Below are 14,784 nucleotides of genomic sequence, written 5' to 3' on the forward strand. Positions count from 1 at the left end.
GTGAATGTGGTTAAATTGGGGGAAAAAAGCATGAAATATGGTGAAAAGAGGTTAAAAGTGACAATAATGGGTCCACATATGCAACATTAGGTGGATGCAAAAATGGCAGAAAGGGTTTAAAAGTGCTGAAAATGTCTTCAAAATGGAAAAAATGTGCAGAAAAGCCATTGAAATTTGATAGAGAAGTGGCAGAAATGTCACAAAAATGCATTAAAAGGAGCAAAAATGTGGTTGCATTCTGATATGTATCTGATATATACTGTTTTATTTTCAACAAATGCAATAATACAAAAAACAATATTACAATAAAACAAAAGATTTGATGCAGATGGCTTCCGTCCAGAAAAAAACCAAACAAAAACATATTATTGCATACATTATTCAAGCAATGTTGCTTATTAGACCTTTATTTGAGTAATACCTATTTAACAGGTCATGTGTAATTAGTTTTTTAGATTCTAGAATGTTTTGTGTCACTAAATCTGTAATAAGATCAAGAAGCTTAAAGACTGCAAAACGTGAGATTTCTCCTACATGAATAATCCATTTAAAAAATGGATTGATTAACCAATCACTAAAATCTTTTACTGCAGCCCTAATATATATCTATAAATATTAAATTGTTTTATGAATAACAACAAAACAACCATTAAAACAGAAACCTGCATAAATATAAATGTAACCACTTATAATTAAATAGCAAAGATTACTTACAAAATAATGTTTTTATTTTGTTAAAGGAAGCTGTGTTTGTTATTGAGTTATTTTGTTTTTGGACACGCCCCTTATAGATATTAGTTAAAACCTAGCTAAAAAAAATGCAGAATTTAATGTGTGGTTTTGTTTTTCAATATTTTGTTAATTTTTTCAAGTTTAATATAAACTTATTGTTCATTGAAACACTGTATTTATTGAAGCAATGTTTTTATTTAAGTAATGCCTTTTTAAAAGGTCATTATTATGATTACTTTGTTACATTCTTGTGCAACAAAAAGAGTTCACGAGGATTTGTGTGTCACTAAATCTGTTTGTTGGACTGAAATATGCAAAACGTGATTTATCAAATATGATTATTCAATTATTCGTTTTTAAAAAAGTGGATGGATTAATCGATTGCTAAAGGAATCGTTTACTGCAGCGCGAGTTAAGAGTGATGTCACGCCTGGAGAGACTCCATGCCGCCGTCCTAATGATGTCCAGGGGCCTAATTGAATATTGACGTTCTCCATACCAGAGCTAAATGGCTTCTGTCTGTATCACCTCCTCCTCTGGCCTCCGGGCGGAGACGATTTTAACCTGTTTGCACAGTTTTTTTTTTTTAACTCCCTTAAGGGGAGGGAGTACGTTAGGCATCCCTGTTACCATGGTTACCATCTTTTCTCCTGCACTTGATGCAGTGCTGTTTTTGTGCGCCGACAACGTTTTTTTTGGGGGTAAATCTCTTTTCTTCTTCGTTTGGAAACAAAGCGCAATGAAATGCGAAGTTTTCACTCCCTGTTTCTATTTCTGGGAGCGTGTTTTACTTCCTCCCGCTGCACTCGCCTCCGGACGCCACTTCTCCTTTGTTGCCACGGCGACACTCCACAGATGGCGGGTGTCAAGGAGAGACTGGACTCTGAATGTAGTCAATAACACACACACACACACTAGACTGTATTTATACATTGGATCAACACACAAAGATGCTGCCAAATCCTTTTTAACACTTGTATAATAGTAGATATTGTGTGTACACACACACACGCACACACACACACTAATAAAGCTGGTGTCACAGCGGCACAGAGGAAACACTCTGTGTGAGCAGGATGTCATTAATCTTTTCGGTGGTTAACGAATGTACTTCCATGCTCGGTATATTTCATTGTTGGACGACCAACAATGGGCTCATTGTGGCGTCGCACTCCTGCACTCACCATCGATCCCTTTGGTTCGGCTTTAGGCTTCATTTCCTAGACTTGTGCTTTTATGAGGCAAAAACGTTTTAAAATGTGCATTTGTTCTTTGAGAAAGGACAATTTAAAGCAGACACAGGCAACTGGTGGCCCTCTATCTAATTTTATGCATCCTCCAAAGTAAATGTACAAAATGACAAAAAAAAAATACACAAAACAAAAGCAAAAATACATTGAAAAAGGCAAACAATTACAACATTGTAGGAAAATACAAGAAAAACAGAAAATACTCCAAAAACATACAAAACTACAACAGTAATACACAAAATTACAGGAAATTATGACATAAGTACACAGAAAAATGACTACGCAAACCTACAGTACTAACGAACAAGCAAAACGACAACACAAGTACACAAAAATTACTCCAAAAAAACAAAATGACAGCATAAATACAGATTATGGGAAAATACACAATAGGACAACAGAAATGCACAAAATGCCTTTCATTCATTAACTCTTAGAGTCTTGCATTTTACTTTACCATCACATGAATGTAGTGATTTTTAACTATACATTTTTCCACAAATCTCCCCTAAATTCCCCTAATTACACAAAAATCTGTTACAAAATTTAAGTGAATTGAACTGACATTGAAAACTCGGGCACAATAATGTTAAAGTTGTTCTTTTCTCCCCATCTAAAATCTACGGCCCACTTGAGCTCAAACTGGTCCATATTTGGCCTTTGAACTAAAATGAGTTTGACACCCCTGGTCTACAGTTTTTGAACAATGTGTAAAGCCAATGTTTGCAAGAAGAGAAAAACTTCACAGAAACAAATAACGACACTAAGTTAGAGTTATCCAGACGTTGGCTCCTAAAAGGTTTGGATGAAATTCGGTGCTATGAGAGACATCTGTGATCTCCCGTCCATGAACAGATATCCTTTCATGCAGCTTTTATCACAGTTGCTAGCCATATTTGTGCACTTCCAACTTTTAACTACTCAGCCATGGCTCGTTTCTGCCTTTTAGGCTACTTCTACATGCTGAGTGGGTGCATGGACGCATACAAAAAGCAGGTAGTTGGTGAGAAAGGTGTTTATTCATCTCGTAACGTATGGATGCTGCATGAATAACTACACTTCCAACAATGTAAACAGACCACAAAAATGACCTTACCCACAGATGTGGGTACATTTCCGTGAAAAATAAAACTCAACCAGGCACTTCGAAAAGGTTCTGATGCTGGGAGACGGTGTAATGAAGCGTGTGGGTTACTACATCCAACAACCAAACATTTTGATTTCTCCTCTCGTAACTTCTGCATCCTGGAGCTTGGACTACAAAATAAAAGCGAGAAATAAAAATGGCGGATTGCTCGAAGTGTTGGACCTGGAGTTGATGTACTAATTTGGCAGTTCCGCTGCAAATACTGTGATGTAATAGTTCAAAAAACGTAATAGAGAATAGAAAAATCGAAACAAATTGAAAAATATGAGCAAAACAGAATATAAAGATATCAACGGAGCACCTGAAGAGACTAATTTGATTTTTTCTGTACTTCTAAGCACTCTAAATATACAACAAAATGCATTTAAGGGCTAAAAAAGTGGATTTAGTATGATATGTCCCCTTAAAGTCACACAATGTTTTCTCTCTTATTTTTCATTTCTCCTGCGTGATGAATTGGATCCTCTAAAGAGCTAGATTTGGCCCCAGGGTCATGAGTTTAAAACTTGTTTTAATATAATGGCATCGGATGCAAACAGCTACTGTATTTTATACAATGTTTTAATGTGAAATCCAGAGAGCAGGACACACACACACACACACGTCGCCTTCAGCTCAGCGCTTTCTAAGATCCTTCGTCTGAGCAGCAGCAGCAGCGAGTCCTCCCAGCAATCCATTATACTTCCATTAGCCATGATTTGTGTGATTAGTTCTAATTAATCAGTTCAGTCCGTGGCCTTCACTCCCTCGCTCGCTCCTCACATTTCATTTTTTATCTCATTTCTCAGCTCTCCACACGGCGAGAGAACCAGGCCACGACTGAGCGAGCACATCAAAGATCGAGCCGCCGCCTTTTAGTCCGAGCGCACAAACAGTCAATAATACTGTAGTTGATCTGCACATCGTTGTGTTCTCCCCTCACTGATGGGATTGTTCTAGCTCTAGTTTCTAGAATTCTACAGACGTGTGCTGAAGTGAACCAGGGAGTTTGATGATGTGATGTTTTACACACGGCCCAGCTTGGCCCTTCCTCTGGAACAGTAGCTATTGATCTTTTCATCCTTCACTGTAACAAAGCCTATTGATGCAGTCCTGGTTTCTTATTGGTGGAGAATCACACACACACACACACACAGGATCGTCACTTAGTGCCTGTAAGCTCATCGCTCTGCATCGCTGCAAACTACAAATTTAAAGTCACGTGGCATTTTCCTCTTTTTTTTCTTCTTCCTCGAGGTCAGTTCATATTCCGAGGTTTTTATCTGATGATAATCTATCTTCCAATCCTCTGGTGTCATCTTTCTTCTGCCATTACCACTATTGTGATAAATGAAGGCTCAATTTATCAGCCCAGCCCTGCTCCATTCCTCTTTCTACCGCTGGTTTCCATCGGTCGCGCTCTTACACCTAACCTCTGTACGCTTCACTTTATTTCTCCATCTGTTTTCACCACCCTCCTCCGTCCATCCATCATCCATCCATCCATCCGTCAGTCCAACCGTCCCTCATTCCCATTCGTTCACGTGGAGGCTCTTTTTTTTGCGGCTGTCACCCTCAGAGATGCAGACTTCCCTTCAGTTGGCTGGAGGTGGCCCAGCTGCTGTCAATCACTCTGGATGGAGGGGGGTGTGAAGGGGGGGGCGTCTGACAGACACACAATGTGGTTTCCTGCTGTTGAAAATGTTCTTTTTTTTACTTCATCGACTCCCGTTTTTGAAACGCTTTTGCTGAGATGAATTAGAATAGTTTTCACTTAAGGTTATATGGTTTATATGGTTTTATGGTTTATATGATTTATATGTTTTTGTGGTTTATTTGATTTATATGTTTTATGGTTTATATTGTTTTATGGTTTATATGGTCGTCTCCTCACAGATCGGACACAGAATCCTCCTTTCAAACCGAGTCATGAGAATGTACTGTGGATTCAGAAAACTAACAAATAAGTAGCAAATGGCTATTACTCTCATGTCTGAATATTAATTATGGTTTGGATATTTGATGCAAGTTGTTATTTTCAGTTAATATAATCCAGATATTGTGCTATAGATAAGAACAGTTTTCTTCTGCATAATTAATCATCTGTACTTCCGTGGTAGGAATGGTTACTACCAATGACACCAGTGTTTTTCCAATGCATTATAGGAGCAATATATTTATGGTCATACTTTACACCAGCGATGGGCATCTTTTATCACATTCATCATAATTTAGAATAACGACAAATCTGAGCCTTAAAAAAGTAATGAACAATGGGTTTGTGTGTGTTTTTGCTATTGTTTTGTATATTTTTCTGTCATTTTTGTTGTCGCGTTGCATATTTTGGGAGTAATTCTGCATCGTTGTGTGTTTTTGGATTAATTTTTGTTTATGTTTTGTTATTTGTGTCAATGTTATTTCGTCTTTACTGTATTTGTTGCCATTTTTTGTGTATTTTTGTTGTCGTTTTTTGTATTTTTGTCGATGTTTTGTACAATTTTGAGTTTCTTTAGTGTATAATTGTTGTCATTTTGTGCGTTTTTGTTGTCCAGCACTTAAAGGTCAGATACCACAGCACATCTCTGTCGGTCGACTGGAGTACATGCCGTGACTGGCTGGAGATGTTCAAAAAGAATAAAAGGACGTCATGCATACTAAACAGTTTAAATAGCAGCACATAATCCAACACTTTCTCTTTTTCGTTCACTTTGTATTTCCTAATTTAGACTATTGCTTTAATTACTTTTATTTTGGAAAAAAGCTTAAGCGTTATCGTTTGCCATTGAGGTTTAATGAGGAGTGAGGGAGAAAAGGTTCATTTTTTTTAATTGTTTCTCATCACCAAAGCCACTCCCTAAGCCTAAAGCAGACACACAATACAACTACACACACACACACACACACACACACACACACAGACACACACACACACACACACACACACACAGAAAAGTGAGCGCTAAAGACTCTAAACCTCTAAGACAGGGGTGTCAAACTTGTTTTAGTTAAGGGGCCAAATACAGACCAGTTTGATCTTAATTGGGTCACAAGTTTAGGTGTGAAAAAAGCAAATTCACCATTAACGTGCCCTGGTTTGCTTTTTCGTCTATAAATTACTGTATACATAAAGGACAAAGTATGAGAGTATATCAGTCCCTGCAACAACTTCACTTGAATGTTTTGTGGACTAATTTGAGGAAAATTTGCCAGATTTTGGAAAAACTGGGAGTTCTTTCAACAATTTGAGATTAAAAATGACTGCTGTTATGTGATATATAGTGGATTTTAATAGAATTTTTGTATTTGGACGGGCTGATATATCTCCAACTGATTTAGTTGGTCATTTACAAATTAATTTGTACTTTCTGGAGTGGGTTGGATTTGGCCCCCAGGCATGGGTTTGACGCGTGCTCTAAAACATAAAACTGATGTAAGATGCCTGGTTAAACCTGGTTTTATTGAACATTTTTGGCTTTAATGTGTTTATTTAAAAACTCCTGGCTTGGACTCCAGCTGATGTGATCTCTGCTCTGTGCTCTGTGCTCTGCAGGACTCCGTGGTTTAACGGCTGGGGGTTTAACCTGCCTCGAGGTCAGTCTCTGCTGGATAAATGGAACCAGGTCCCTGAAGACATCGACATCCTCATGACACATGGACCACCGCTCGGTGAGTGCCGTTAACCTCTTTAAAATATGAATAAAGTCATATGAAAGAGTTGGATTTTCCATAAAGGGATCCTCTACTGTTTTTACAAATCAGAAGATCGATGTCTAACAAAACACGTTATGCACCATATTCATGTACCGTAATTGCCTTTTAAAAATGGCACTACTTTATCGTTTTAGAGCCTGTGTTCCTTGAAATCTTGTGATTGATGATGTCACAGGGCCCCACTGCCTGTAAACATCCTATTGTTTTCTATTGGAGTGAAGCATTCAGCCTGATTTTTAGATCATTTTTGGTTGCTTTAAATAATCAAGAAAATGTAATGATGTTGATTTAAGCCTTTTTGGTTTACCGAAAAATCAGTTGTGACCTGAAAAAAATCTGTTCCTGCCAGTTCCAAATCCGCAGTTTCATAGTAGATAATAAAGCAGAGAAAAAGGGCTCTCCTAAAGGGCGTTTACTCTCCCTTAAACAGTGCACGGGCGACGCTCTGGTGGCTAAAGTTAGCAAGTAAATCACAGACTGTTGAAGACACAGAAACCCTGATAATATAAGTCCTCTTGGGTGGGAACACAGGCTATAAAACGGTAAAGTAGTCCCATTTTTTAAAAGGCAATTAAATTAATATGGTGCATAATAATGCCTTTTGTTAGGCATAGATCTTCTAATAAGTACATTTCAAAGATTTTAGGCCAAACTTGTAAAAATAGTGGAGGATCCTTCAAAGGGTACCATGAGTTAATGTTAATTGCAAACTCCTAAATGATCATACATAGGACTAGATATTATGTGGGGTTATTATCCCCCGCCACAATGTGGAAGGGGGATATACAATAGGATTGAGCTCCGTCCATCTGTCCGAGTTAAAGGGAACAGCTTTTCTCAGAAACAGTTTAAAATAGGCTTCAGGTTATCAATACCTTGATGGAATTCGAAAATGAGAAACTCGCAAATATTTGTTCCAGAGATATTGTCCTTGTTTAGTTTTTTTTTTTTTTACTTTATTCGAGGTATCTTCAAAAGGGACAGCTTTTCTTAGAAACCCTTTAAGATAGTTAGTAATATTATATTCTGATGTGATCATATTTTGCTATGTATACATCTAAGTTCTTAGATTTAGGACATTTAGGAAAAGGTTGTGAGTTATAATGATAACCAGTCTGGTGGGGGGTGTCTTCTTGTTTTATTTGGAAGTTCTCTTAGAGCAGCCAGGAATTCATTAAAGCTGCCATTGGTCATGATACATCAGACAACATATGATCACAGCATTAAATTAAAATAACAGTTTTTCCTGGAGTGCTTGTTTGAATCCCGACAACCTCACAAAGTCACGTTCATGATGCAGCTGTGACCATTTGATTGCATAGAAACGTGATTGTGCAGCTTTATCTTCTTATCTGTAGTCGTTAAAATAAAATCAACTCACAGACCACAAAAAAAAAAACAATGAGATGCAAACTACCACTAAGATGAAATTGCTTGGAGTGAATCGTTGTGGAAAATATTAAGTGGGAATGAACTGCATTCATTCAGGTTTTAAAGCAACATTGTGAACCTTTGCTTTCAGGGTTTAGAGACTGGGTTCCTAAAGAGCTGCAGAGGGTGGGCTGTGTGGAGCTGCTCAACACGGTGCAGAAGAGGGTTCGACCCAAGCTTCACGCCTTTGGAGGCATTCACGAAGGTAACTACTACTTTTTTACCTCTTCTTACCCATTGTTGTTATCCCATTTCTCATCTAAATAAAGGGGCGCCGCCCTCCTGGCGAACCACAGTTCTCCCACTGCTGAACTCCCATGTTATAAATGTTAAGTGTGAATGTCTGAAACAGGATGAAACTGAAATAGATCTGGGATAAACGATCAACCTAGCGATTATTTTTTCGATGCATCGACTAAACTAACGATTCATTTTTCCCAGTTCGACGCGATGCGACTATTGATCATCTCCCCCAATATCTTTACATGTTGATTTACATATCAAAAATGAAAATAAAAAAACATGAATAACTTAACATTGCAATATATGTTTTTTGCTCTTCAAATCAAAATTCCAAAATAAAGTTCAAGTAAGAATATAAAAGTACAAAATAATGCCTTCAGAGTCAGAAGTAGCATTAAAATAAACTTTCCTTTTACCTTAAGAAGTGTGGACGAGGGTTACGGGGAACAGCTACCGTTGACGAACGAGTGTGTGTCTTCACTGCCTTGTACTTACACTAAATGTAATTTTGTTGCTCTATGCAATGACAAATAAAACTAACACTACTACTAATCATGATACTAGTCACAATACGATTTACCTCGATACTAAACAATATCAGTTATTACAAATATCACCTTTACAAGTACAAAATGGTATGAAATACAATTTATTTCATTTTTATAAACTTGCGAGAACAAGTAAATGGTAACTAACTGTAATTCAAGTACAAATATCAAAAACAGGTGTTATGTTTATCAAACTGTCAAATTACATTTTTCAATAAAGTTTAGCTTCTACAACAAATTCTGATTATGTTAAGTTCTAATTTATTTATTTATTTACTTATTTTTTAAGTAAATACATACATTTATAAAAGTGTGCAGTATGTTTTATGGAAATAAAGGCCAATCAACTTCCAGCTAAACTGCATTGAGGAGTGATGTAGTTTAACATGGTCTGATGTGGTTCACTGACACCTAGTGACGGGGATTTTACATGTTATGCATGTGTTAGTGCAATTAAATGGGTTATTCGTTAAGAAACATGATTAAGAAAAAAAACGATTTGGACATTTTTTAATTAATACAATAATCGCACGGTGAAATATTGCAATATATCGATTTTTCTTTACACAGCATGCTGTTTATTTTGATCATGGACGATCTACAAAAGATATGAAAATATGAAATATAGCCACAGTCACTTATTTTATTTTTAAATTGTACAATATAATGGTATGTTTGGCTGTGAGTTTACTTTAAAGAACCATTCAGGGTAATTTAGCAAAATGCAACACAAGTGTCTAGTCATTATTTATTTGATTTATTATTTTATTTTTTTAATTTTTTTGTATTTTATCAAAAATTATTTTTTTTTTCATTATATTTTATTTGACTTAAATAACATTTGTTTGTCATTTCATTTTTATAGTTGATTTTTTTAACACACTGCTAGTCCTGGTGAGCAGCAGATTCCACAGCACACATTCAGAGGTCCAAAGATGACAAAGCAGCTCATTTAAAATAAAATAAATAAAATAAAATTATGCTTTGTCATCCCAACTACAGCAAAACTAAAACTAATGGCAAATGAACGCAGTACAACTAAACTAAATAAATATTTTTATTAAAAACAATGCCAGAAACAACATTTTAAAATAGCAACTATTTTTCAAATGAATGAAATTTGAAAATGGTCAAAATTTGATGATACATAATGCATAAAAACAAATAATAGAAACAATTCAAACTGTTTTTTGTTACTCATTTTGAAAAGGGGCAGGACATGATATTAAACTAGCCAATTAGCATTAACCTCTACAGTACATTGTTTTAGACTAATCTTAGTAAAGTAATTAGTGGTTAATGTAATAATTAGTTAAATAACTTTTAAAGTTGGTGAGTTTCTCAAGCATTTGTTTGTGATTAATAAATGTACTAAACATTTATTGAAGCGTCATCACGGCTGCAGATGAAGTGAAACATGTTTTTTTTTCTCCTCCAGGCTACGGCATCATGACAGACGGCTACACCACGTTCATCAACGCCTCCACCTGCACCGTCAGCTTCCAGCCCACCAACCCCCCCATCGTGTTCGACCTGCCCAACCCTTCCAGCTCCTGAGGCCGGGGGGGCCAGGGGGTGGGGACGGAGAGTCCACTTGTTTTCTATGAATATGTCAAGTTTAAAAAAGAAAAAAAAAAATCTAAGTGTTTCTTTGCAAACTTTTAATCTTCTCCAAGCTTTTACTGGTGGGGGGAGAAGACCTGGAGATGCTGGGGTTTTTTTTTTGGGGGGGGGGGGTCATTTAAAGGAGAATACCAGTGTTTTTGTGTGTTTTTTAACAAAGCCTGTGCCAATAGTTCTGATAATCCCAGAGGAAACACCTCCGAAATGAACTGAAATGTCATGTAGAATCATGTTTGTGCGTGATTTTAAACATAAGGAATGATGGAGTCACTAATCCAAAGCAATGAGCGCCAGAACGACGCTGTAATTCTCTCCAAGGTTTTTTTTTTTTTTTTTTTTTTTTACTCCATGATGCTCCATGTGCATGATCTGCCAAATGCTTTTAGTCTGTTCACTTTTTAGGGGTGTCAAACTCAAGGTCCACGGGCCTATTATGGCCAAGCAAGGCATCCAATTTGACCCATGGGAGGGATGTAGCTCTACAAAAATATTAATGATTGTGTAAAACACCAAAAAGTTTGCTTTCGATTATCTCAGTTCCTCCAAATTTAGTGAAACTCACTGATTTACCACCAGTCAGAGTTGTGCTCGCCGGAAGTTTTCTGTTCTCACTCGGAGACGCGCCAACACAAGAATACAGGCACAGTTAAAACTAAATATGTTACGTGGTTCTGCAGTTTTAAGATAATAAAAGTTCATTATGATTCCGTTTTTACACAATAACAGTCAATTGTTTTGTTTCTTTCCACCCATAAAAGTCTGGTTTCAAACCACTGGCCTGTTTTAAAATGGAAAAAAATCAAATAGAATTTAGATTTTTGATCTTTATTACCTCTAGTTCTTTCAAAATAACTGGACTGTTATCCATTACTGCATCTTTAGCATGACGTCCAATTTTCCTTTTTCCTGTTTTTTGGAGCCACTTTCGCTGACTGCTTGTATTTTGTTAAGTTTTGGAAGCATCTCTATTTAAACACCAGTATTCTCCTTATTCTTCTTCTCCTTGGGGTTTTTTTTTTTTTGTGGTAAACAATCTTGCTCTTGATAAATATTGGCCAGATCTGTAAGATAAACAATGCTTTGTGAATTTGTACAATTTCCTTTTTATTTGGTTTTGCTTTGGAAGATGGATGCCGTTTGTTTTGTTTGGTCGTGTCATCTGTTGAGTCCCGTTTGGGTTTTTTCTTTTCTTCCTATTGGCTGAGAGGGATGCTGCCTTAAACTAGCTTTAATGTTCTCAGCTAGAGCCCCCCACTCTCTGCGAGTTCAGAGAAACGTCCTTTATTTATTACCCATCATCCCCGCAGAAGCAACACCTGACCAACGCAGGGACGAAAAGCAATCCTATAAGTCTCCCTTTATACCATCCCATCATGGAATAACGAGCTAATTTGGAAAAAAAAAAATGTGTGTATAAAATATATATATTATATATTCATGTTGTAAAACTTCTGTACTAAAAGTTGTGTTTGATGAAAAAAGAAGAACCTCCTGCATCCGTTGGCTCAGAATTTCTTTGGTTTTTTCGTTGTCAGGTGGATTTTGGAAGCGAGAGGAAAGATTTTGTCCGTCACAATCCAACAGGTGCTGATTGTTGCCAACACGCCTGCCTAAACATTGTTTAACTGTCCTTTTGAAGTGTAAATCTGATGGTATTTGTGTTTTTTTTTTTTATTGCTTTCCTTTTTTTCTAATTTTGCACTGTGTGTAAACGCAATCTTGCTAGCACAAAAAAAAAAAAAAAATGTTGCCAATAGCCGTCTCACCTCTGCAGCTGTAAATGCTCTTTTTTTCGTGCTCTCGCTCTCTGATTGTATCCCTCTTCATGGAGATGTTAGTCCTCTTTTTTCAGTTCATTGTGATATATTTAGCTGCCTTTATATGCAAATAAAATTGCAAGATTTTTACTTTTGAAGCTCCACTCTGGTCTTTTCTCTCAGGAAATGAGACACATGAGAATATGGAACCATTTCACCAAATCCAGCAAGGACTGGTTTAAACATGCCGTCAGGAAGGAAAAGTGTTTTCAGAGTTCCCACATTTTTTTAACAATGATTTTTCAAAATGTCTTACCAAATTTCAATGACTTAGTTCTGAAGCACTAAGATCTGTTTTTTTTTTTTTTTTTTTGCGTATGCATTTCCTGGTTTGTATCGTACGCTAGCTGAAGTGATCTGACCCACGCACATTTATAAATGAGAGTGAATTTGTGAAATCTTGTGATTTCCGCTCAATGATGCTGCAGGTATCCAAAACAGTTCAAATATTTTTCAAATTCCATAACTTTTCCAGGATTTTTATGACTGTGGGGACCCTGTGTAAGGTTTACATTTTATTTTAATAACATCGTTCAGAGATTTTAATAATACATTTTATTTGTATAGCGCTTATAAAGTGCTCAGAGACGCTTTACAGTGTAAGTAAAAATACAGAGGCAGACTTAAGTAAAAAAACAATGTAATAAACAATAGGTAGACTACAAGATAAAATGGCTATACATTAAAATCAGTCTGAAATAAGTGGGTTTTGAGGTGTTTTTTGAAGGTGAAAATACAATAAGGAATAATGTTAATTATTGATTTAGATCTTTTTTCCCTTTAAAAAAAAAAAAAGACTGGATTTAATTATTTCAAGTGTTTTTTTCTTTTAATTGAAAAAGTGAAATGTTCATATTGGGGAAAAAAGTGCAACTGTAAAGCTTTAACAAAGAATGTTAAATCCCCGGTGAGATTAATAAAATAACCAGCCCAACTAAAAGTGAATCCTTTGGGATTCTTAAAAAGAACAACCTTGCATTAGAAAAAAAACTCACTTTATTTAAAAAAAAAAAAAAAAGAAGAGGTTGTAGTGGGGGTCTACCACATTAAATGTGTTTTAAAGAGGACATATTATATCACTTTTTAAAACCATTCTGAGGTCTAAATTAGTGGTTCTCAACTGGAGGGTGGGGACCCAAAAGTGGGTCACAGACCTGTACTGGGTGGGTCGTGGACAGCTGGTCAAAAATTAACAAATACTTAATGTCTCTCATGTTGGACTTGTCTTTTATTTTAAAAGAACCTTTTATATTGACAAGCATGCTGCAAGTTGCAAGAAAAAATATATGAATTTATGTTTTTAAAATATATATATATATATATATATATATATATATATTCAACAGCTATTTTTGAAAAACTAAGTTTAATTGGTTGAATTCTAAAAAAAATGAGCCGTGATTTAATGACCGTGGAAAAATGTGGGTCCCAGGGTGAGACCAGATGAGAACCCCTGATCTAAATGACATATGTGCTGTGGTTTGGTCAAAACATAACAAGAATCAAGCAAAAAGGGAGGTTTAAGACCCGGTATAAAACAGCTCTTTTCACTCTTTTCAAGCGCTCCATTTTCCCCCTCCCCCTCTCTTCCACGGGGTGTCCCGAAACGAGTTATGAGGTTATGGAAACAGTTGGGGGTGAAGTGATTGGCACACACTAACAAGTATTTCCCAACTACGGAGGAGACATTGCTATTAAAAATGAAATCCAGCCACTTTCTTCTTGTGCTGGAGTTCGATGCAAAGCCCGATTTAACTTGTGACATCACAAACCCAGAAAATTTGAAACTGAGCCCTTTACTGTGTTGTAAGACTTACACAGACCACAAGCGAAGAACTGGGTGGATTTATTTTACATTTTGTGTGCTGGTGGACACTGAAGTTACCTCATACATGATCAAAAACACTGAAACAGAAACAGTTTTCATAATATGTCCCCTTTAAACCATTTTATCAACAGTTTGTGAAGAGACCATGTCCTAAACAACGTGGAATGCCACCACATCTGTAATTCTTTCCCATGTTTCGTTTCAAAAATCTCCCTCAATGAATAATCCAATTTTGATTTTATATTGATTAATCGCACAGCCTTAGTAGGTTAGTAACTCATTTTTCAATGGCTGCGATGCAACTCTACGGCTGTGGTGTAAATCACATTAACTATTAAAGCTGTACTACCTAATTCTTGAACCATGACAGAGAGTCATTGCTGAATTCGAACCGTAAATTCCATCCCCCACTCTGATGATCCCTCCCAGTCTCCTCCTCTCACGGAAGTGCACGAAATTGCGCACGAGAGCTGAA

General features: G+C 36.5%; 1 protein-coding gene across 2 annotated transcripts in view; it reads left to right on the forward strand.

The window, feature by feature from the left end:
- The window catches only part of mpped2a (metallophosphoesterase domain containing 2a), an 84,232-nt gene extending 73,488 nt beyond the window's left edge, over positions 1–10,744 (forward strand). For both annotated transcript variants that reach the window (XM_028443154.1, XM_028443155.1), the window contains exons 5-7: positions 6,659–6,774; positions 8,342–8,455; positions 10,480–10,744. In XM_028443154.1, coding sequence (XP_028298955.1) covers positions 6,659–6,774; positions 8,342–8,455; positions 10,480–10,598 — 349 coding nt within the window. In that variant the 3' untranslated portion in view covers positions 10,599–10,744. The remainder of the gene's footprint in view (positions 1–6,658; positions 6,775–8,341; positions 8,456–10,479) is intronic.
- Positions 10,745–14,784: the final 4,040 nt, after the last annotated feature.

Source organism: Gouania willdenowi, chromosome 3 (assembly GCF_900634775.1).
Source record: "Gouania willdenowi chromosome 3, fGouWil2.1, whole genome shotgun sequence".
In the NCBI taxonomy this organism is placed as follows: Eukaryota; Metazoa; Chordata; class Actinopteri; order Blenniiformes; family Gobiesocidae; genus Gouania; species Gouania willdenowi.